Below are 25,856 nucleotides of genomic sequence, written 5' to 3' on the forward strand. Positions count from 1 at the left end.
CCCAGCAGGGCCTGAGCGGAACCCTCCGGCGGCTTACCCCGTGTCACACACGGGGTTACCGCCAGGGAGGTTAAATAACATCAGATGTATCCGTAGATTTCCTTCCTGAACAGAAAAGGTGCTCTTTAACCTCCCTGGTGTTCAATTTCCCCAGGATTTCTGTGTAAAAAAGTAATTTTCATAACCTTTTTCCAACTTTCCAAAATGTGTCAAGCAAGGGTCTAATATACAGTGCAGGAGAGTACTGACGTGTATGCACGTCAATGCTGTTAACAGCATGTTTTGTATTGACGTGTATAATCGTCAATACCACTAGGGGGGTTAAAGCATATCTATCGAGCATCCTAATGTCAGTAAGCTCGAACAAGGCCACTGTGAGCTGGCTGGTTCTGTCACTTTTGCACTGTGAGCTCTGCATAGCAGTGACACTGTAAGTAAGAATTTCACCATAATAACCAAGTACTATCATAAATGTGCATACCTTTTTCACACTTGCTGAATAATCTGCAACTATTTTCAATATGTTGTTAGTCTCAGGAAAGTCTTTACAGATGTAAGGTTCTTCAGCACATATTACTCGAATGGCTAGTCCTGGACCTGTTCAGTAAAAGAGTGAGGATGATAACCACTTATTATAGATGGAAAAGAAATGTACCAACACATTATTGTGTATTTATATAGTGCTGACATCTTCCTGAGCACTTTTACAGTCTTGTACATAGTGATGTTACTAACTGTCCCCAAAACAGGGTTGTCCCCAAGGTTGGTCAATGAGATGCAAATCGTTCAAAGTCGATGCAGAACTATGGAAATTATATATGCAATTTAGGCAGCTTGAAAACATACCAATCGAATCCAAAGGTGGGTGGAATTCAACTGTTCCAATAGTTGCATACAGAAATTGCATGATCCTGCACGAACTCTAAAAAATGTGCATCCCTAATCCTTACCATAAGCCTGGTACACACATTCAATTTTGATTGTCCAACTTTACCCCTCATATGTAGTATGAGAGCTTACCTACACAATCATAGTACATAGTACTCTAAATCTGTTGGCCCTCATACTACATGGAGGTGGTAAAATAGGTCAATGAAAATTGGATGTGTGCACCAGCCTATTTGCACCTGTGACCTTAGTGCTGCAATGCGAGAGTGCTATGCACTATGCCACTGTGCTGCGCAGCAAAAAGATGGCTGAATTGCAATGCACATTTAGTCTTAAGTCCATTCAAAACATTTTAACTTTAGAGCATGAAAAACTGCTAGGCCCCTGATAAGTGTGCATGCAGGAAACGCGTAGGGCGGAGCTTACAGGCGTGGAGTGGTCGGCGTGGAGCAACTTGTTACTATATGCTTATGTACACTGGGATCATGTGAGTGTAATTGCTTTTAATATCTTTTAATAAACATACAGTTTTATGCTATGAGAAGCTTTTTAGTTACTAGATTCAGTTTGCTGCTTCTTGGATGATCCCGCTGCCTTGGGAGTTTTCAGACTGGGAGCAATAAGTGCATGAGCTGGCTTATAATGTGGATGGCATATTAATAAGGTGAGAGGCCACGTGTGATATTAAGAAGCACTTGCACGCTGAGGGAGAGAGTGGGAGTTTCCAGTCACAAATGTTTTATTGCTGTCTGTGGCTTGGCAGCTGCACTATTTGGTGGGAACCTGTGAGACCTATATGGTGGTGATATTGAGCACAGATAATCCATTTGGAGCACTGGTGTGATGTAAAGGACAATTTAATGTTGATACACAGTCACGCTAGGGTTTTTTGTTTCTTTTTCTTTATTTTAAGCACTATATTGAAGAGGGACCACTTCTGGAGTACATGAGCGCGCAGCGTCTATATTTTTATTGCTGTGCTAATGTAAGCTTTCCACTCACTTCATGCCCCTGAGACAGTACAGAAATAGAAAATAAGGTCAATTCCAAAATGGAACAGTCATCAGTAGAAAAGTAGTTTGGGTCCAATCTCCCAATCACCATATTTTCCATTGATAGCGGTCAAGCTTTAGATTTCTTCTACATTTCTCATGAGTCCAATATACTTGCCAGTGCTCCATACTTATGTGTCTGGTCAACCAGGGGTGACCATGACTCCCACAAAATGGAGAGCAACTACACACTACATTTCCCAGCATTATGCCGTGCATACACGGCACGTTTTATGCGTCGGATCGAGCCAGTGGCTCGATGCCGGCGCGTCCCTGCTCGTCCGCGCGGATCGATTGCCGCTCGCCCCCGCTTCCTTATCAGCGCTCTATTCCCTGCCATTGTCCGCAGGCGGGAATCGAGCGGGCGGGGGTCGAGAGCGGCATGATTGGGCCAGTTGAATACTATCAGCTGGTCGATACACGGTACAGAAACGTACCGTGTATCCCCAGTATTACAATGTAAAAACATGATATGGAAGGTGGAAGCAAAGTGTGGTGAAAGACGATGACAAAGGTGGAGTATGAAAATAGTTGGCACATTTGTTTCTTTAGCTTCACAGCTCACTGTCCACCTCATCCATATTCAGCTTTATGCACGGGAGATGGTTGGAAGCTTTGTCAATTACTATTAGTGTTGGTGTTCATTTAACTCTGATATTTCTTACTTCCTGCTTATAAGAAAAAGTATTGGAGTTGAAGAGTAACCTAAGCCAGGGATAATAAAAATCAGTTTTAATCACCTGGGGCTTCTACCAGCCCCTTGCAGCCATCCCGGGCCCTCGCACTTACTCACAGATCCTCCTGTCCCCTGCCGCCAGCTAGCTTCGTTTCTGGCTGACAGTCTTACTGCGCCTGTGCAGGCGTCTCCTTCTTCGTGTTCCCGTCTGCAATAGCATCTTGCGCAGGACGGTATTGCAGATGGGAACATGAAGAAGGCTACGTTTGGCCAGGTCTGTCGGCGAAAGGAAAACTAGCTGGCGGCGGGGTACAGGAGGATCTGCGAGTGGCTGCACGGGCACGCGATTGCTGTAGAGGGCTAGTAGAAGCCCCAGGTGAGTAAAACTGATTTTTTTTTTAAATCCCTAGCTTAAAGAGGAACTCCAATCAAGATTTTAACTTTATCCCAATCAGTAGCTGATACCCCCTTTTACATGAGAAATCTATTGCATTTCACAAACAGACCACCAGGGGGCGCTGTTTGACTGATATTGTGGTGAAACCCCTCCCACAAGAAGCTCTGAGGACCGCGGTACTTTGGGCAAACTGCCACAATGTAACAATGTTCACAGACCGGAAATAGCTGCTTACAGCTGTCTGTAACGGCCAAAACAGCTAGAAGCAGCTACATAACCTGCCCACAGTAACAATGTCACCATGTAATACATGTCAGAATGTGAATCTGGGAGAGGAAAGATTTTACAATGAGCAAACACTGGCTAAATCATTCATACATAATTATTGTAAAAATGAAGCACTTTTTTATTACATATTTTTCACTGGAGTTCCTCTTTAAGTATCCCTTTAAATGAAAGGCACCCAGTCCTGCCGTTTGGTGCTGAAATGGTGCCAAATGTGTGTGTTTGGGTTTTGAACCACATGGGGCCAAATTCGAGCACCAACACTTATCACTGTACTGGCACAGCCTGCCATAGACCACTGAACAGGCGTTTAATACTAAATACTTTAGTAATCCAATAAAAAAAAAATAACATTTAGCCTAGAAAATCTAGAATGACAAATTTCTAAATCTAATTACCCATTGTGATCAAAATGATCCGAGGCCTGTTTCATGCTTAACCATTTATGCCACCTATCCAGGCGGCTGCTGCAATCATGGTTCCCAATTATTGATCTAAGTCCCCAGCAGAAAAACCGACAGCTTCTTATCAGAGGCCACGGTCTTTCTGAAAGAAAAAAAAAAAAAAAAAAAAAAAAAAGGTTTCCCGTCCACTATATGCTTCCTGGAAGCAAGAAGGACTGAAAAAAAAATCTTGCTGTGGCCATCTTGTGGCCAAATAGTAAAACTACATCTACCTACATTTTTAATACAATAAACACAGATTATTACATTTAAAATTAACTGTTTATTTCCCACACCAAAAATTACCCAAATACAATTGTTAATGAAAAAAATTTACAATAAAAAAACAAAAATAAAAATAAAAAATTAGTTACCTAAGGGTCTGATCTGAACTTTTTAAATATGCATGTGAAGAGGGTATATTACGAATTTTTTTTTAATCATAAGCTTGTAAATAGTGACGGACGCAAAACTGAAAAAATTTTAATGGTGTAATAATCGAGACAAATGGGCAAATAAAACACATAGGTTTTAATTATGGTAGCATGTATTATTTTAAAGCTATAATGGCTGAAAACTGAGAAATAATTATTTTTTTCTATTTTTCTTCTTAATGTTCCTGTTAAAATGCATTTAGAAAAAAATAATTCTTAACAAAATGTACCACCCAAAGAAAGCCTAATTGGTGGTGGAAAAAAACAAGATATAGATCAATTTATTGTGATAATTAGTGATAAAGTTATTAGCAAATGAATGGGAGTTGAAATTGCTCTGATGCATAAGGTGAAAAATCCCAGTGGGCTGAAATGGAGCGACCATGAACTAAAATAAAAAGGGAAAAGCTCAGCTAAACAGTCATGAAGCTGTGCACTAGACAGACATTGACAATGGCAGGGGAGATTTAGGCAAATAACAGCAGCAGTTCCGCATCACCAAGAACCACCCAAATTTTCTTATTTCCTCTGGTACACAAAGTTTTTAATAAGTGAAATTTACATGGAAACAGCTGAAAAGCAGGCTATACATACATACGGAATATCCGTACTTCCAGCGACAAGTCACATACCTGGGAAAGGATGCCTGCTGACTATATCCTCAGGTAGCCCGAGCTCTCTTCCTAAGATCCGAACTTCATCCTTGTGAAAATCTTTTAATGGTTCTATTACTTTACCCTGAAGATAAAAAAATCCAAAACACTGGTTTATACAAGGTAGAAACTGCACTGTAAATAGGCTCATTCAGATATAGGTGGATAAAATCTTTTAACTTTTGCTAAGCATACAATAATGTTAACAGTGTCAATAAAAGCCCTATTTGGCTCTACCGCCAGACTGAGCAAAGCACATGGCTGGAGGATGCGGCACATATTCAAGCAGTCGCATGGTACTAAGAAATTACAACTAGTAGCAAACATGAATGAAAGATCTTCACAAGAAGCTTGTGCAATTACCTCTTCTCTCAGCTTTCTGATAAGCTCTGTGTCGTTATGGTGAGTTTTTATAACCTCAGCTTTTACACTGGCAATGAGAGACGCGCTTTCTATCAGATCTGGTCGTAATGTGCCTTGTGCTAGAAAAACCTCTTCAGGGTTCAGATTCATTTCTCCAATTACTTCATTGGCAATCTGAAGGATAATAGAAAGAAAAATATACACATAAAATGCATATAATTCTCAGAAACCCTTCACTGTCATGTGACACAGAATCCCACACATTACAAGACCTGGAAGATCACTCATTCACCACTTCCACAGCCCATCAATACTCACTACCAAAATACCTTCACAAAGGTGTCACCAATGATTTTCCTCTTCTCCTCGGGGTTTGTTGTCATATTAAGTGTTTTGCTGATTCTCTTGCGTGGTGTTCTGTCCTCATCGGATATTGGCAGTGTTGTTGTTCCATTGTAAAACGAATGTGCTGCATTGACAACTGAGGAGAACAAAATAAATTCTCAAAATATTGAAAGTGAAAACAACCCTAAATGAATACATTACAATATGTTGTGTGTTGAACTCGATCTGAACAGCTTTACCTATTTTGGGTACCACCAGTTCAGGACCGTAGGCTTACACTTCCCTAGTGACCAGGCTATTTTTTACAATTTAGTCCTCTGCAGCTTTAATAGCTTGCTGCAGAGCCACATCACTTAGCATGCAAGTGAATCTCCCCTCCCCCTTTTCTGCCCACCAGCAGAGATTTTTGTTGGTGGGCTCTAATCGCTGGTGTCATGTTTGTTTGTTTTATTTATTTGTATTTTTTTTTAAATAAATGTCTATTTGTTATTTATTTTTATTACTCCCCTCCCCCCAACAGCCAATCAGGACGATCCTCTCTCATAGGCATCAGCCTATGAGAGGGGACCGCATTTGGAGCCTCTCTAGGGGACAACAGAGTGACACGGCTGTCCCCAGCACAGCGCTGCATTAGATCGTAGCGCTGCACAAGGAAAGGAAACAGACGTTACTTTTCAATCTGATGGGATGTGTGTGTGATCCCCGCTAATCTTCGCCCATCGCTCTTGATGCCTTTCGGCATTAGGCGGTCCTGGTACTGCCACCTTCTCGAAGCCTATCGGCGTTAGGCGGTCGGGAAAGGGTTAAAGCAGCAGGGAAAGCCATACTATCCCAGGGAAAAAAAAACACTATATAAGTAGATAAATACTTGTTCTACGTACATAACTTAAGTATTATACAGTCCATGTTTAGATTTCAGTGAATTTTATATAGTAAATAAAGAAAACCAGTTTCAGGCATTTTCCAACTTTACTACCTCTGACTGAAGGCAATCCTTATGTAATTTCCTCCCCCACTCTTTTTTGTCCTCCTAGAAACTGCACTGTCATACCTAGCTTGCTTTGTAAACACAAGTGATCGTATTTCAGCAGCTTCTGCAGAGGGGTGAGGTGTATTTCCCTTCTAAGTCTCCTGTCACAGTGAACTGCATTCAGCCAATCACTGAGAAGCAGGAATGTGGGAGGAGAGATAAGCTTTCTTCCCCCTGGCAAATAGAGCCAGGCTAACCGAGATAAGATTTATAATAGCAGAAACATGTATGGTTATATTGGAATGCTTGCAATGCAGGGTCAAGGTGTAGACTGCATAATAAACATATAGCAGTGAATAAATGAACTTTGGTTTTATGGTTGACAATTCCACTAAAGAACTACTCTAGTCTAAACAGAAACAAAACTCTGTAAGCACTTATATTTGCAATTGTGAAAAATTAAAATGGTCCTTAGCCTTACTTCAGTCAGCACCCTTCACAGCACAACACATATTTTACCTCATATGCAAAAGGCCACCGTACACATAAGAGTAGTCATTTTTGCAGTTATGCTTTAATTAGTGGCTTTAAAGAGAACCTGTACTGAGTAAAAATATTTAAAATAAACACATGAGGTAACTTCAAATGAACATTACATAGTTACATTGCCATCAGTTCCTCTCAGAAGCTCACCATTTTCTTCTGACAATAATCCCTTCTAGTTCTGACAATATTTTGTCAGATCTGAAATATATCAGTTGCTGTCAGTAAAATATCAGTTGCTGTCAGTTATAGCTGAGAGGAAAACTGATGTACCAGGTAATGTCCACGTTTCCCTATGGCTCAAGTGGGCAATGTTACAGTTTAAATGTGTGCTGACCAGAAAGCTGTTATGGGTAATGGCCATTTTCAAAATGGAGGACGGAAAATTCCATTGATCACAGTGAACAAACAGAACGCGGGAGAGGAGAAAGACACTGAGGAGTAGACTACATGGAAGGTAAGTATGACTTGTGTATGCTTATTTTGACTTTTCATTTTCAGTTCAGGTTTTCTTTAAGGACACCTAAACTAAGAGGGATATTGAGGCTGTCATATTTATTTCCTTTTAGGCAATACCAGTTGCCTGGTATCCTGCTGATCTCTTTGGCTGCAGTAGAGTTTAAATCACACCTGAAACAAGCATGCAGCTAATCCAGTCAAACATCTGATCTGCATGCTTATTCAGGGTTTATGGCTTAGAATATTAGAAACAGAGGCTCAGCAGGAAAGCCGGGCAATCTGCACTGTGTAAATGAAAAAAAATCCCCGATTTGTGGGAATGTCTACCATTTTCAGTCCAGAATCTCCTCAATAAAGTTAGAGACCGCAACTAGTTTTCATTGCTTTTCCTCATTTCCTGTGTTGCGCACTACCAGTTTATTTTAAAGCCACAAAGCTCTGTAGGGGTTGCAGGGACAGTAAATGAGGGAAAATCTCCCCAAGATACAAAACGTCATGCTCATCTTCAAACATGTCAGATCTAAGGCTTTTTATAATTTTTTTTTTTTTACACCATTAAGTCCAAGTAAAAAAAAAACATAACAAAGCTGTAGTTCTGCTTTAAAGAGAACCCGAGGTGGGGTAATGACAATGCTATCCGCATACTGAGGCTGGGTCTGCCAAAACAGCCCAGCCTCTGTTGCTATCCAGATCCCCTCTAAGCCACCCCTACGCTCTGCTATCCCCCATAAATCACAGCCGCGCTGTGCGGGCTGTGTTTACCTCTGTAGTGTCAGCCTCGCCGCTCCCCCCACCTCCTGCATAGCTCCGGTCCCCGCCCGCATCCCTTCCCTCCAATCAGCAGGGACCGGAGCTATGCAGGAGGCGGGGGGAGCGCCAAGACTGACAGTACATAGGTAAACACAGCCCGATGCGACACGCTGCGTGTCGACAGCGCGGCTGTTATTTATGGGGGATAGCAGAGCACAGGGGGGCTTAGGGTGGATCTGGATAGCAACAGAGGCTGGGCAGTATAGGCAGACCCAGCCTTTGTGCGCAGATAGCATTGTCAGAACCCCACCTCGGGTTCTCTTTAATAAAAATAAATTTTCCAAACCTCCCCAATCACTGAAAACCTATTCACACACTTAAAGGACAACTAAAGTGAGAGGTATATGGAGGCTGCCATATTTATTTCCTTTTAAATAATACCAGCTGTGTGGCTGTCCTGCTGATGCTCTCCTGCTACTCTTAGCCATAGACTCTGAACAAGCATGCAGCAGATCAGGTGTTTCTGACATTGTCAGATCTGATAAGATCTTCATGCTTGTTTCTGGTCTGATTCAGATACTACCGCAGCCAAACAGATCAGCAGGGATTCAAGGCAACTTGTGTTGTTTAAAAGGATATAAATATGGCAGCCTCCATACACCTCTCACTTCAGTTGTCCTTTAATCCCCCCCCCCCCCCCCCTCTCTCTTAAGGTAATCTGCCTCTTTGACCTAACAACTTATAAAAATCCCCATCTTAATGCATAACCCTAACTCCTCTCCCCTTACCACATTTTCCATGCAGACCACTAACTGAACGTGCTGCTAAGTGAAATTGCCCCAATGACCAACAACACCCAACCTCCTTACCACTGTACCTGACCTAGCACCTGAAGTTACAGAGAAAAATAATCACCTCACCATGCACCAATGATATCCCTCCTTATCACCTAACCCTAAATGAGATTCACCTTTTGTCTTTGTTCAATATTCAGTGTCCATCCATTGATAAATCTTTTTGGAAGCCCAATTTACCACCCACATAATATCTGCAGTGGAGTAGAGTGCTGCTGCTCAAACAAGTTAAGCCAAATCCACCGTTTCCATACTTTCTATATGCAGGCTCAAAAAGGCTTTCTAAACACTTCTTGAACAATACAATGGACTAAAAGCATAACAAACCTTTTACTTGGATTCCCAGTTTTTTCAAGGCTTCTTCCACAGACTGGCTCTCTCGTTTCCGCATGAAGCCATTGTCTATGTGCACTGCAATCACCTGGTCTTGGTTTAAGGCTTTGTTTAAGAGAGCTGTACAGACAGTAGAATCTACTCCACCACTCAGTAACACCTGCAAAAGCACAGACACTTCTATCAACATTATCAACACAATATAGCAATCATTTTGAACTAAAGTCTTCAGAAAACTTGTCAATCCCTTCACGCCTACTACCACTACTACAGTGGCTGGATGTTTGCAAATCAATAAGGTTAAAGGAAGCCGTTTTCTGAGTATCACTCTACCAACAGTTTATCAGCAAGTGCCCACACCTCAAAAGTCACCTCAATTGAAAATAGGAGTGTTGCCACAATAAGCTACAATATCTTCGATAATAAAAATGACAGTGTCTAAGTTAACTTTGCCTGTAGAAACTGGTGTTTAACAGGTTTGGCAGTACAAAAAACAAGAAACTGAAGCATGGGACGATTGTATTGGAATATAAATACGCACCAAAACTTTGGAGGATCCAACTTTCTCCTTAATGTCTCGTATACATTCAATTTCTCGGTTCTGTACAGTGAAGGTCCCACTACATCCCGCAACCTCATATAAAAAGTTTTTCAACATCACTTTGCCATTCTCTGTTAAGCCAACTTCAGGATGGAACTGCACTCCATAAAGCTTTTTTGACTCGTTAGCAATACCTTGGGTTTAATACATAAACACACAATTACCACAGCTTATCCTGTATAAGTAGCATGTAGCATAAGTAGCATGTTAATTACATGGTACAGCGGATAAAAAAAAAACAAAAAACACTATCAACCTTTTCTTATTTTCTGAGATATTTCAAAATGATCAATCACTTATATTGACCTAAAATGTGGATTGTGATTTTTGGATGAGATTTCTTTTAATTCAATAGTCATCAATAGTAAAACAACAAAAATATTAATTGTATAAAGTATGGGAATTAAAAAATAGCTTTTCAATTACGTTTGAAGGGAAGGAAGAGTTTTTCTAACCTAATCAATCACATTTCCTCATGTTTAGTTATAACACATAAAGATTATCAAATATTTCACATCCCTTTGTAGTCAGTACTCAGAGCACACTGAAAAAGTTGACTTATTTTGCAGCAGAAATATTTCTTCCAAAACCCATTACAGGCTTGGCTTTAAGGTATGAACCTACTTGGTTTGTTCTTGTTTGCTTATTGAAAAAGTATGCATTCCCCATAGAAATTCCATGATGGACCCAATGCACTGCGAGTAGCTACGAGTACGTAGCTATTCGTAATCAAAATTTAAATTAGATAGAACTAAGGCCCTTGTGTTCCAGCCATGGTCCATTTAACGCCACTTCTTCCTCTTTCTAGGTTTGAAGGAGGAAGTAGTGGAACTACGTGGACCACGGGTGGAACACATCGGCTGTAGGCAGAGGCATAGGCAAGCAAGTCTCCCCCCCAACCCTGCTATCTAATTTAAATTTTGATTACGATTAACTACATACTCGTAGCTACTCGTAGTGCACAACACTATTATACACTAAATGTATGTATTTACTGCTAAAGACAAAGCATTAAAATGCAAGCGCACTAAAACTCCCATACCTTCATGAAGGAAAAAAAAATAAAAGTGTACTGAACTGGGCATAAGATCTAAAGAACACCTGAAGTTCACCTGTTAAAAAGTGCACCTGATGATAAAAAATATTACACTTTAAATGGCCCCATATAGTGCCAACCTTGCAACTGCTTCTATTTATCCACTGTGACTACAGCAGTCCTAATTCACCAAGATTGACTTGTGGGCTACAGAGTGCATTAAACAGTGTATTTGATCCCTGACAGAACAGAAAGGTGAACATAAAAAAGCAGGAGCAAAAATAAACAGATTATCTGCTGAAAATGTGTAACCTGCAAATTGGTTTGGCACACGAAGCAATTGAAAAAACAAAAACACACAAGGCCAAACTAAAAAGGGACCTCTGCATCGCTCCCATCAAGTCTTTAAAAATACCAGTTTCTGATGGTCATTGAAAAAACCAGTGACAATTATTTGCAGATGGATGTGAAGCGATCATGGTTTATGAGTCTAGGACAAAAGAGGTATCCAAATGTCTGCATGCATATTAGGGGTTAAGTATACAGTACAATTTTAAATGACACGTAGAGCTTTAAGACGCATACCTGCAACTATGTTCCCAGACTGTGCCACAACTTTAAATCCATCTGCTACCTTGTCTACACTGTCACCATGTGTCAGCAGCACAACCTCCTCTTTCTGGAGTCCTCTGAAAAATAAAAATAAGGAAATACCACTCATTAAGCAAATTCATCTGAAAACAATGAAACACAAAGGGTTACCATGTATCATCATACCCATAGGTCAGGTAATCAATATCTGACTGATATCAGTAACCCTGGATACGGTTGTGCATTACTCAGTATCACATCAGATGGTAAAGAAATGTGATGCAACATTGATCTGACCACTGTGGCTATTACCTTGTTGCTGCTTCATGCAGTATATAGCTATGGGAAGGATTGTGTACTGCTACAGCCAACAACAAGACACTCAGGCTGGCTTCACACTTTTGTGGTGCAGTGATCTCGTGGCACAGCAGCCGGCTCTCTGCATGATCCTGTGGTAGAGTGCGTTGAAAGGTTCGTATGCATAGGCCCCCGCCTTCCCTCCTCCCCTATTCAGAACCCCCACCGGAAAGGAAGTGTGTCACTGGGATTTTATCGGTCCGTACTCCATCATTCATACTTACTGTGTCGCCACAGACTTGCATTACTGCAGATTCCGTGCGGTAGGCACAGTTGACTTTGCGACAGGATTGCGGCAATTTAACTACCTCCATCACAATGCAATGCATTACATAAGTATGAAAGTCTTCGCAGACTTTCATTTCCCTTGTGAATGGGGAACATATCTCAGAGACATATCGTATACAGTATATTGCACGGATGTGTGAAAGCAGGGGTGCCTCTAGCCATTTTGTCACTCCAGGCGACAAAACCTTATGGCAACCCCCCCCCCCCCCCCCCGGCAAAAAATAATGTGAATGTGACACCAGAAAATAATCGTAACGCATCAGCGTTTCACCAGAAAAATACATGTATTGTGGAAGCGTTTCACCACAAAATATTCGTATTGCAGCAGCGTTTCACAAGAAAATCATAATGCAGCAATGTTTCACCAGAAAACAATCATAATGCGGCAGCGTTTCGCCAGAAATTACACTTATTGCGGCAGCATTTCACCAGAAAGATACACGTAATTGCGGCAGAGTTTCACCAGGAAATACATGTAATGTGGGCAGTGTTTCACCAGAAAATACACAGACAGGGCTCCACATTCATGAGGCCCAAAGGAGGACAGAAGGAGGCAAAGGGGGACAGAAGGAGGCAAAGGGGGACAGAAGGAGGCAAAGGGGGACAGAAGGAGGCAAAGGGGGACAGAAGGAGGCAAAGGGGGACAGAAGGAGGCAAAGGGGGACAGAAGGAGGCAAAGGGGGACAGAAGGAGGCAAAGGGGGATGAAGAAGACACACAGGGGCAGTGGGAAGTACAGGGGGACAGAAAAAGGCATGAGGGCCAGAAGGAGGCACAAAAGAGGACAGAAGGAGGCACACACGGGGACAGGAGGAGGCACACACGGGGACAGGAGGAGGCACACACGGGGACAGAAGGAGGCACACACGGGGACAGAAGGAGGCACACACGGGGACAGAAGGAGGCACATACGGGGACAGAAGGAGGCACATGAGGACAGAAGGAGGCACATGAGGACAGAAGGAGGCAGAGTGGGACTGAAGGAGGAAAAGGGGGGCAGAGGTAGCACAAGGAGATAAAGATAGGCACAAGGGGACATAAGGAGGCACAGGTGGACAGAAAGAGGCAGATGAGTCACAGGGGGACTGAAGGAGGCACATGGGGACAGAAGGAGGAACAAAAGGGAGACAGGAGGCATAAAGGGAGACAGGAGGCATAAAGGGAGACAGAAGGACAAACAGAGGGGGAGACATAGCACAAGGCACTGAAGGAGGCAAAAGGAGACAGAAGAAGGAACAAAAGAGACAGAAGAAGGCACATTGGGGGAAAAAAAGGATGCACAAGGCACAGAGGTACACAGTGGCAGCTGCCTGAAACTTTACGCTAAGCAGGTGCTGCAGAAGCAAGTAATAGAACACCCATGGGGCGAGGCTTCGTCAAAGGGTGGGGCTTCCTTCAGGGGTGGTGCTTAACCACTTGCCGACCGCCCCCAGCCAATGGGCGGCGGCAAAGACTGGGCCTAAACGACCGCAATACGCCCATCGGCGGAGGCAGGCGTGGTTGTGCGGCGATCGCGTCATTCGTGACGCCATCAGCCGCCGGCGACTGGCTCCGCCCCCTCACGCTGTAACCCGCCGGCCATTCGGAAGTGCCGGCAGGTTACTAGCACCCGGATCGCCGCATGTACATAGTATAATAGGCTTTGTAATGAATACAAAGCCTATTATACTGGCTGCCTCCTACCCTGGTGGTCCCAGTGTCCGAGGGACCACCAGGGCAGGCTGCAGCCACCCTGGTCTGCACCAAGCACACTGATCCTGCCCCCCCTTCCCTCTGATCGCCCATAGCACCCCTCAGACCCCCCCTGCCCACCCCCCAGACCCCTTTTTGCACCCAATCACCCCCCTAATCACCCATCAATCACTCCCTGTCACTATCTATAAGCGCTATTTTTTTTTTTAACCCTAAACTGCCCCCTGCTCCCTCCTGATCACCTCCCCACCCCTCAGATTCTCCCCAGAAATGTGTACTGTATGCATCTATCCCCCCTGATCACCTGTCAATCACCCATCAATCGCCCCCTGTCACTGCCACCCATCAATCAGCCCCTAACCTGCCCCTTGCAGGCAATCTGATCACCCACCCACACCAATAGATCGCCCGCAAATCCGACATCAGATCACCTCCCAAGTGCAGTGTTTACATCTGTTCTCTACCCTAAACACCCACTAATTACCCATCAATCACCCATCAATCACCCCCTATCACTGTTACCCATCAGATCAGACCCTAATCTGCCCCTTGCGGGCACCCAATCACCCGCCTACACGCTCAGGTTGCCCTCAGACCCCCCCCCCCCCTTATCAATTCGCCAGTGCAATATTAACATCTGTTCTTCCCTGTAATAACCCACTGATCACCTGTCAATCACCCCCTGTCACTGCCACCCATCAGTCACCCCCTGTCACTGCCACCCATCAATCAGCCCCTAACCTGCCCCTTGCGGGCAATCTGATCACCCACACCAATAGATAGCCCGCAGATCCGACGTCAGATCACCTCCCATGTGCAGTGTTTACATCTGTTCTCTACCCTATACACCCACTAATTACCCATCAATCACCCCCTATCACCACCTGTCACTGTTACCCATCAGATTAGAATAGGCATGGGCAAACTTGGCCCTCCAGCTGTTAAGGAACTACAAGTCCCACAATGCATTGCAGGAGTCTTACAGCTACAATCATGACTCATAAAGGCAAATGCATTGTGGGACTTGTAGTTCCTTAACAGCTGGAGGGCCAAGTTTGCCCATGCCTGGATTAGACCCTAATCTGCCCCTTGCGGGCACCCAATCACCCGCCTACACGCTCAGATTGCCCTCAGACCCCCCCTTATCAATTCGCCAGTGCAATATTTACATCTGTTCTTCCCTGTAATAACCCACTGATCACCTGTCAATCACCCCCTGTCACTGCCACCCATCAATCACCCCCTGTCACTGCCACCCATCAATCAGCCCCTAACCTGCCCCTTGCGGGCAATCTGATCACCCACCCACATCATCAGATTGCCCCAGACCTACCCTCAGATCACCTCCAAAGTGCATTGTTTACATCTGTTCTGCCATCTAATCACCCACTGACCACCCATCAATCAGCCCCTGTCACTGATACCCATCAGATTAGACCCCTATCTGCCCCTAGTGCACCCAAATACCCGCCCACACCCTCAGAATGCCCTCAGACCCCAGCCCTGATCACCTCGCCAGTGCATTGCTTGCATCTATTTCCCCCCTCTAATCACACCTTGAGACACCCATCAATCACCTCCTGTCACCCCCTAGCACACCTACCCATCAGATCAGGCCCTAATTTGCCCCGTGTGGGCTCCTGATCACTCGGCCAAACCCTCAGACCCCCTTCCGATCACCTCCCCAGTGCATTGATTGCATCTATTTTCCCCTCTAACTCCCCCCCCCCCCCCGAGAACCCCATCAATCACCTCCTGTCACCCCCCTAGCACTCCTATCCATCAGATCAGGCCCAATACAACCTGTCATCTAAGAGGCCACCCTGCTTATGACCGGTTCCACAAAATTTGCCCCCTCATAGACCACCTGTCATCAAAATTTGCAGATGCTTATACCCCTGAACAGTCATTTTTTAAAAATTTGGTTTCCCGACTACTCACGGTTTTGGGCCCGTAAAATGCCAGGGCAGTATAGGAACCCCACAAGTGACCCCATTTTAGAAAAAAGACACCCCAAGGTATTCTGTTAGGTGTATGACGAGTTCATAGAAGATTTTATTTTTTGTCACAAGTTGGTGAAAAATGACACTTTGTGAAAAAAACAATAAAAATCAATTTCCGCTAAGTGTCATTTTTCACCAACTTGTGACAAAAAATAAAATCTTCTGTGAACTCACCATATACCTAACGGAATACCTTGGGGTGTCTTCTTTCTAAAATGGGGTCACTTGTGGGGTTCCTATACTGCCCTGGCATTTTAGGGGCCCTAAACCGTAAGGAGTAGTCTAGAAAACAAATGCCTCAAAATGACCTGTGAATAGGACGTTGGGCCCCTTAGCGCACCTCGGCTGCAAAAAAGTGCCACACGTGGTATCGCCGTACTCAGGAGAAGTAGTATAATGTGTTTTGTGGTGTATTTTTACACATACCCATGCTGGGTGGGAGAAATCTCTCTGTAAATGGACAATTGTGTTTAACAAAAAAATCAAAAACGTGTCATTTACAGAGATATTTCTCCCACCCAGCATGGTTATATGTAAAAATACACCACAAAACACATTATACTACTTCTGAGTACGGCGATACCACATGTGACACTTTTTTGCACCCCAACTGCGCTAAGGGGCCCAAAGTCCAATGAGTACCTTTAGGATTTCACAGGTCATTTTGCGACATTTGGTTTCAAGACTACTCCTCACGGTTTAGGGCCCCTAAAATACTAGGGCAGTATAGGAACCCCACAAATGACCCCATTTTACAAAGAAGACACCCCAAGGTATTCCGTTAGGAGTATGGTGAGTTCATAGAAGATTTTATTTTTTGTCACAAGTTAGCGGAAAATGACACTTTGTGAAAAAACACAATTAAAATCAATTTCCGCTAACTTGTGACAAAAAAAAAAAAAAAATCTTCTATGAACTCACCATACTCCTAACGGAATACCTTGGGGTGTCTTCTTTCTAAAATGGGGTCATTTGTGGGGTTCCTATACTGCCCTGGCATTTTAGGGGCCCTAAACCGTGAGGAGTAGTCTTGAAACCAAATGTCGCAAAATGACCTGTGAAATCCTAAAGGTACTGATTGGACTTTGGGCCTCTTAGCGCAGTTAGGGTGCAAAAAAGTGCCACACATGTGGCATCGCCGTACTCAGGAGAAGTAGTATAATGTGTTTTGGGGTGTATTTTTATACATACCCATGCTGAGTGGACGAAATTTCTCTGTAAATAGACAATTGTGTGTAAAAAAAATAAAAAATTGTCATTTACGGAGATATTTCTCCCACCCAGCATGGGTATGTGTAAAAATACACCCCAAAACACATTATACTACTACTCCTGAGAACGGCAATACCACATGTGTGGCACTTTTTTGCAGCCTAACTGCGCTAAGGGGCCAAAAGTCCAATGAGCATCTTTAGGCTTTACAGGGGTGCTTACAATTAGGCACCCCCCAAAATGCCAGGACAGTGAACACACCACACAAATGACCCCATTTTGGAAAGTAGACACTTCAAGGTATTCAGAGAGGAGCATAGTGAGTCCGTGGCAGATTTCATTTTTTTTTGTCGCAAGTTAGAAGAAATGGAAATTTTTGTATTTTTTTTTTGTCACAAAGTGTCATTTTCCGCTAACTTGTGACAAAAAAATAAAATCTTCTATGAACTCACCATGCCTCTCACTGAATACTTTGGGATGTCTTCTTTCCAAAATGGGGTCATTTGGGGGGTATTTATACTATCCTGGAATTTTAGCACCTAATGAAACATGACAGGGGGTCAGAAAAGTCAGAGATGCTTGAAAATGGGAAAATTCACTTTTGGCACCATAGTTTGTAAACGCTATAACTTTTACCCAATCCAATAAATATACACTGAATGTTTTGTTTTTTTTTAAATCAAAAAAAGCAGAATAACTTTCGCGCTCAAATGTATAGGAAATTTTACTTTATTTTAAAAAATGTCAGCACAGAAAGTTAAACAAGTCATTTTTTTGACAAAATTCATGTCTTTTTTGATGAATATAATAAAAAGTAAAAGTTGCAGCAGCAATCAAATAGCACCAAAAGAAAGCTGCATTAGTGACAAGAAAAGGAGGTAAAATTCATTTAGGTGGTAGGTTGTATGACCGAGCAATAAACCGTGAAAGCTGCAGTGGTCTGAATGGAAAAAAAGGCTCTGGACCTTAAGGGGCGAAAAGACTGTGGTCCTCAAGTGGTTAATACAGCAATATGGCGCCCCCTGGACCAATGGCACTCCAGGCAATGGCCTGTCCTGCCTATGCCTAAAGGCACCCCTGTGTGAAAGGGCCCTCAGTGTTTATTTGAAAAAGGCCTTTCCTCATCAACCAACTGAATATCGATTGAGAGGATTTATAGTTTGGGCAGATTTTTTCCATACAGTCAATGCTTATGGAATCTAATGACTACAATATAAAATATGTCAGTGCACAGCAGCCTCTGATCTGCAGAAACAAGATGTACTCATGCTTCATTGAACCTCTGGCTGTTCCTTTTCTCCCTCAAAACTGATGTGAGAAGGTTAAAGGGAATTAGTCACATTTGACTAAGAAATCACTTGTGCGACTATGCACTCATGGAAGCAGCCATCAGAAAACTTGTATATAAAACAATACCTATTGCCTCCGTCATCCCCTCACTGTGGAGTAGAGGGGTGAACCACCTCTAGCCTACCAATCAACTGTTGAAACAAAATTGCTAAGCAGCTCAGAGCTTGCCATGAAGCTGCATTCAACAACCTCAGCCACCCAGTGAAACCAGATAGCCCACACTATGCTACAAAATGCCAACTAGCTCTAGTCATAGGAAAACTGATTTTTTTTTTTTTTTTTTGCTTTGTTTTAAAAGCTGATCAGTGCAGGCACAAGAGGTGCAACCCCAACAACTAGGGGTGTCAAAAGACTTCTCATAATTCAAAAAAAATGATAAACCTATCTCAAGTACTCTTAAAGTTTCACAACTTTATTTGTATTCCTGCACCCGAACTTGACTTCCTGGTCTCTATGGAAACCTAAAACAATGTTCGTGTACAACACAGTCCATGATGCCAAATTGCACCGTGTTGTAGGAAATCATGGCTAATGGCCTTCTTTCCATTCAGATGTATTTGTATCTGACATTTAGCCACAAGGATGGCCCTGCATGCTCCTTTATTTCTGTCCATCACCTTGCATAACTCTTATACAGGCTTATTTATAACATCTGGAGCAACAGTGAGTAGCTATATTCCTAACAGCAATAAATGGTCCAACCTTCTGAGAAAACAGAAGCAATCAGTAACAGCACACATGCTGGTTTTTATCCTGAACACATTTCATTGTGTTTTATCCAGCCATTAGAAAATCCTGCACTTTAAATGCATCACTGAGTGGCTGAGTCACAGCTGAGCTTGCTGGTTCTCAAGTAATCACTCCCCCCCCCCCCCCCTCCTTCTTCTGATCACTGATGCTGTCTAGACAGAGAAAACATCATAAAACCCCATTCACACTGGATCGCTTTCCGGCTGCTTTGCTGGCGATCATCAAAGCACTGTGACAATTAATCCTATGGAATTACTCACACAGCAGCGCTTGTGATCTGCGCTGATCGCAAACGCGCTGCATGCACCATTTTCCATGTAATTGCGGCATGATTCTCATTCACTGAAATGAGAATCAAAAAAAGCACAAAAGCCACTGATCAGCAAAGCACTGCTGCTAATGTATCCCATCATTCTCACTGCAGTGTTTGCGATTTGCATAAAGCGCTTTGGGGGCGAATGCGATTATTGTTCTATTAAATGAGAATCACAACGCAAAATTTTGGAAAAATTGAGACAAAATTGTGATTTGCGGTCCGAGTGTGAACTAACCATCACTGCTTCAGCTGTTGCATAGGCATGTCCATAGCTTCACATATGCTGTCTCTCCACCTTAGCCTCTGTCTCCCTCTTCTTCTGCCTTCCTAGCATTAAGTATTTCTCCAAAAGTAAGAAGCCTTCTCATTATATGTCAAAGTTTTCATAGTAGTATCAGCCCTTCTAGTGAACACTCTGGCCTTATTTCTTTACGTATTGAGTGGTTTGATCATCTGGCAGTCCAGGGAACTCTCAGTAGATTTCTCCACACCCACAGTTCAAAAGCATCTTTCTATGCATGACCCTATTTATAGTCCAACTTTCACAGCCACATGCTACTACTGGGCAGACTACGGCTCTAACTATCCTGATCTTGGTAAAGTGACATCTCTATCCAGCAGTATCTTGTCCAAATATGCCATAGCTTTCCTTCCAAGTAACAAGCATCTCTTTATCTCATGGCTGCAGTCACCACCTGCAGATTTCTTTGATCTCCTCCTACCTCACACCAATTTCTGCAATTGTTTGTTCTGAAAAAAAAATAACTGCCAGAATGCTATATTACTACTAACCTTACCAACAATATATACCGGTTTGGCCTACCAGCCAATAAAGTGCCTCTTACCTGAACAGTGAACATGTATTATCAATACTGATGCTGAACACTCCGTCTTCTCTCACATTTTTTTTATGGACAGTTCCTCCAAACACCTTATTCATCATCTGTAAAAAATAATGAGGGTCAAATGAGGAAAATGTAATCCATTGTAAAACCAGCTTCATTAAAATAATTTGGAATAAAAATGTGCAGACCCAAGTAATATCTATCTATCTATCTATCTATCTATCTATCTATCTATCTATCTATCTATCTACACATATATCTCCAATGACATGCAACCAATTCTAAATTGATGCAGAATTATGCAAATTTGGTATGCACATTTTTGCAGCTTGAAAAGGGACTAAACCAATCACATCCAGGTGGAATTTGATTAGTCCGTTTTCAAGCTGTACAGGGAGTGCAGAATTATTAGGCAATTTGTATTTTTGAGGAATAATTTTATTATTGAACCACCATGTTCTCAATGAACCCAAAAAACTCATTAATATCAAAGCTGAATATTTTTGAAAGTAGTTTTTAGTTTGTTTTTAGTTTGAGCTATTTTAGGGGGATATCTGTGTGTGCAGGTGACTATTACTGTGGATAATTATTAGGCAACTTAAAAAACAAATCTATACCCATTTCAATTATTTATTTTTACCAGTGAAACCAATATAACATCTCAACATTCACAAATATACATTTCTGACATTCAAAAACAAAACAAAAACAAATCAGTGACCAATATAGCCACCTTTCTTTGCAAGGACACTCAAAAGCCTGCCATCCATGGATTCTGTCAGTGTTTTGATCTGTTCACCATCAACATTGCGTGCAGCAGCAACCACAGCCTCCCAGTCACTGTTCAGAGAGGTGTACTGTTTTCCCTCCTTGTACATCTTACTTTTTTTGAAGGACCACAGGTTCTCAATGGGGTTCAGATCTGGTGAACAAGGAGGCTACGTCATTAGTTTTTCTTCTTTTATACCCTTTCTTGCCAGCCACGCTGTGGAGTACATGGACGCATGTGATGGAGCATTGTCCTGCATGAAAATCATGTTTTTCTTGAAGGATGCAGACTTCTTCCTGTACCACTGCTTGAAGAAGGTGTCTTCCAGAAACTGGCAGTAGGACTGGGAGTTGAGCTTGACGCCATCCTCAACCCGAAAAGGCCCCACAAGCTCATCTTTGATGATACCAGCCCAAACCAGTACTCCACCTCCACCTTGCTGGCGTCTGAGTCGGACTGGAGCTCTGCCCTTTACCAATCCAGCCACGGGCCCATCCATCTGGCCCATCAAGACTCACTCTCATTTCATCAGTCTTGAGATATTTCTTGGCCCAGTCTTGACGTTTCAGCTGGTGTGTCTTGTTCAGTGGTGGTCGTCTTTCAGCCCTTCTTACCTTGGCCATGTTTCTTAATATTGCACACCTTGTGCTTTTGGGCACTCCAGTGATGTTGCAGCTCTGAAATATGGCCAAACTGGTGGCAAGTGGCATCTTGGCAGCTGCACGCTTGACATTTCTCAGTTCATGGGCAGTTATTTTGCGCCTTGGTTGTTCCACACGCTTCTTGTGTCCCTGTTGACTATTTTGAATGAAACGCTTGATTGTTCGATGATCACGCTTCAGAAGCTTTGCAATTTTAAGAGCGCTGCATCCCTCTGCAAGATATCTCACTATTTTTGACTTTTCTGAGCCTGTCAAGTCCTTCTTTTGACCCATTTTGCCAAAGGAAAGGAAGTTGCCTAATAATTATGCACACCTGATATAGGGTGTTGATGTCATTAGACCACACCCCTTCTCATTACAGAGATGCACATCACCTAATATGCTTAATCGGTAGTAGGCTTTTGAGCCTATACAGCTTGGAGTAAAACATGCATAAAGAGGATAATGTGGTCAAAATACTCATTTGCCTAATAATTCTGCACTCCCTGTATAAATATGCACAATCCTGCATCAGCTCAATCATTTGCATCTCATTGGCAATTTCCACCGTCAATATCTGAGCCTTTGTGCAAAAAATAAAATATGCTAAACCACACAGTAACAGATTTCTCTTTTGCTCCAATAGTTTACTCTTTACTGGTGTGAACTAGGCCTTGGGAGAATGTTCCTTTATTACAAAACAGCTTGTATAGCGAACACATTCTTTAACCAAAACCAGTGTTTGCCCTTACAGAAAATCATTTCCCGTGTACTTAGGGATCATTGTCTTGTGTTATCACTGACTAAAGATGCTGACCCATCTAACCTGGGGCATTGCTGTACTCCTCTGTACAATCTAATGACAGCACATGTCTCAGTAGTCTATGAATGCAGGAAGGAATGACACTAAAGCCTCACACACGTACGAGGAATGCAGCCCAGAACCTTTGGGCGGCATTGCAGGGGCAAAGCTGTACAGACACGTCACTGCCTTGCGACCTGTTCTGTTGCTATGCGGGGGGCAGATGGAGCGGTGTGGGAGTGACGATGCGCTGGGGCCAGGTGAGTGGGAAGAACAATGCTCTCGGCCTGTGATCTGCTGAATCAGTCCACCAGGCTGACTGCTGGCTGAGACATCGAGGGAAGCTGTACACATGCTAGAATTTAGACAGAGGTGGTTGTTATTGGCAGAGATTCATTTAGCATGTGTGCAAGACTACCCTCCAAGCAAGAGATATCTGAGCTCTATTCCCTCTGCACTTGTGTGGGGAAGGGGGTCAGTCAGCACAGAAAGAGATCTGCGATATTCAATAAAACAAGCATTCTTGTGGCGGTCTTGCAGCTCCTGTATTCACTCATAGAGATTAGTTTAAAGAGAATCTGAAGTCAATTTCATTTTCTAAAAAAAATAAATAAATAAATAAAAAAATATATATCGCCCTAAAGATCTAATGACAGAGGAGATTTATCTCCGTACCACAGCTTCTTCTTCCCCCTTTATTTTTCATTATAAAAATTTGTTTCTCGGTATCCAAAATGGCCGCGACCCCTGTAACAACTTCCGGGTCGCGGCTCAGGTATGGAAATGAGTGCGCGCTCGCTGCATACATATAACTCATTTTGCTAAAAATATCTTGTTAGCCCATTCTTTCCCTATAAATGTATACTGTGGCCCCCCTGTGTAATACATACATTGCTACTGTACACCGGATCAAACAGTGCATCCCGCAGCTTCTCTCTCTCTGCAGCTGTGAGACTATCTATGCGAGGAGTCTCAAAGGTTCTGGAGTGCGCATGAGGGGCGGGATGATTACTGAAAGAGGCCAGAGAGGGGCGGGGAGAGGCGGCGATTGACTGGTGAAGAGGCAGAACTACTGTACACAGCTCTGCCTCTTCCTGAAAGCATTCTGCGACCAGAGGGGTCATGGAATCTGTTTAGGGCATTTCTTGGGGCATTAACACTCGTTCTGCTAGGGGATGTGGTGAAACAATCAGGATTTTACTGCTGAAGATGCCTGCAGCATAAAAAGGAGGTACAAAAATCCACTTCATTGTCTCTTTAAAGATGCAGACAGACTGCAGCATGGTGGAGCGATCGGGTAAGTAATTACACTCTGACCGTACATCCAGCCACACAGGGAGGCAGGAGTGGGGCCATGTGGAGGAAGGGATGATGTCGGCTCCCCTCCTCACTGCTTCCCGGGAGAGAATACTGCCAAAATGTTGCTGGCAGTTAAAGCATTTAATTGCCACAACGTACCTAGTATGTTGTTGGCAGTTAAAGGGTTAATGCAGTTATAAGCGTTACTTAGAATTGTGTATTTCATTTATTTAAAATAGGTTTTATTGTAGTGCAGGAGATTAAGCAAGTCTGATAGTGTCAGCCCCCAAAGCTTTATGCCAGCAATACAAAATGAGCAGAACAAATGGGATTTTGCGCTGCTCAGGCTGAATCTGCTGACTTGGTAGTGATAGCAACATGTGATACATTAAGAGTGGAAGAGGAAGGAAGTGGAAGGCTCACCCTCCTGGTGGTTCTAAAATGGAATTAGAATTTTGCACATGCTTTGCATGAATAAAAGCAGATAAGCATAGACTTTCCAAATTATAACCACACAGTCCGTTCTAACCCTTTCCCAATAAGTCTGCATTAAAATGGCCTATTAGGCTACACAAAGGGTACAATTTTGGATTACAGATCTACAATTTTTCAGCAGCATAAGCAAACAATTGAGATTCCATTTTGATTATGAAAATGCCATAAATGTTGATCATTGCTGCAAAAGTATTTTTGTAATTAAATGTTATTTTAACTCATTTAATTGCAGTTTGCAGTTAGTTAATAATTTACATAACTAATATTAAACTCAGACTTCCTTCTCTGTAATCATGGCAACAGTACTTTGGAGTACAGACTGCCCATTAATTCCTACTTTGCTGCCGAAGTATATTATTGAAAAGCAGCCTTGACTAGTCATTTTAACAATTGCACAAGTTAATTAACAAGCTGCAAATGCAGGCACTTTTTTCCCGGTAGTTCCCAGTAGTCTCAGTCAGGACTGCAGAATGGCTGCGTATTACATGCACATAAACAAGCAAGTTAAAAGGGACTCTGAGCAGAGGACTAAAATTAAAATCTGCCTTTATCTGGGTCTTCCTCCAACCTCCCATAGCCTGCAAGGTCCCTCAGCGTCCTTCGGGTCTCGTTGGCGGCCCCATTAGTGCGGGGACTTCAGCCGAAGTTGTGCACAGCTGCACAAGCGTGGCCCGTCTTGATCACGTGCACCTGCTACCATAAACCGCATGCGCAGTAGTCATTCAAGAACCCCTCATGTGCTGGAGGATTAAGGCAATGCGCGCGTGATCGAGCCAGATGCGGGCGCATGCGCAGTAGCACACAACTTCAGCTGTAGTCGCCACCGTAACTGGGCCGCCAGCGAGACCCAAAGGATGCGGGGCTGGAGTAACCCCCAAATAAGTACAGATTTTCATTTTAGCCATCGGCTCTGGGTCCCTTTAAAATAATATTTTCTGCAAATCCTTGCAGTTAGAGTTAAAGCAGGCCATACACACATCTATTTTTACCAGCAGATTCAATCACACTGATCGATTCTGCCAGAAAGCTATAGTGCAATGAGCCACAACCAATAGCAAGTTTGACGGATTCACAGCAAAAAACTGAGCCACATTACTTCTATACAGTGTAACGCTAGGGGCTGTCGATATACCAGAAGCATCGGTAGACCGACGGTCCATAGCACTACAATGGAGCAAACAGTGCGATACTGAAGTTCTATAGATTTCATTTGTGTAATCTATTGCAAATCTATGTGCAGTGTATGGGGGGGAACCGATCACCTTCAGATCAGATAGGGATTGGTCTGTTTGCCACATTGGGTGGCATTTTAAATGTGTACGGCCTCCTAAATTGAGTGGACTGTGTTTTAACACAAATGCATTT

General features: G+C 43.0%; 1 protein-coding gene across 4 annotated transcripts in view; it reads right to left on the minus strand.

The window, feature by feature from the left end:
• Positions 1–25,856, minus strand: part of GMPS (guanine monophosphate synthase) — a 93,594-nt gene that overhangs the window by 23,101 nt on the left and 44,637 nt on the right. For all 4 annotated transcript variants that reach the window (XM_068280855.1, XM_068280859.1, XM_068280857.1 and 1 more), the window contains 8 exons: positions 20,486–20,583; positions 11,668–11,771; positions 9,987–10,180; positions 9,440–9,605; positions 5,521–5,672; positions 5,192–5,365; positions 4,808–4,913; positions 482–597 (listed from right to left, as the gene is read on the minus strand). In XM_068280855.1, the coding sequence (XP_068136956.1) occupies positions 482–597; positions 4,808–4,913; positions 5,192–5,365; positions 5,521–5,672; positions 9,440–9,605; positions 9,987–10,180; positions 11,668–11,771; positions 20,486–20,583 (1,110 nt within the window). The remainder of the gene's footprint in view (positions 1–481; positions 598–4,807; positions 4,914–5,191; positions 5,366–5,520; positions 5,673–9,439; positions 9,606–9,986; positions 10,181–11,667; positions 11,772–20,485; positions 20,584–25,856) is intronic.

The sequence above is a fragment of the Hyperolius riggenbachi genome, chromosome 4, assembly GCF_040937935.1.
Source record: "Hyperolius riggenbachi isolate aHypRig1 chromosome 4, aHypRig1.pri, whole genome shotgun sequence".
Classification (NCBI taxonomy): domain Eukaryota; kingdom Metazoa; phylum Chordata; class Amphibia; order Anura; family Hyperoliidae; genus Hyperolius; species Hyperolius riggenbachi.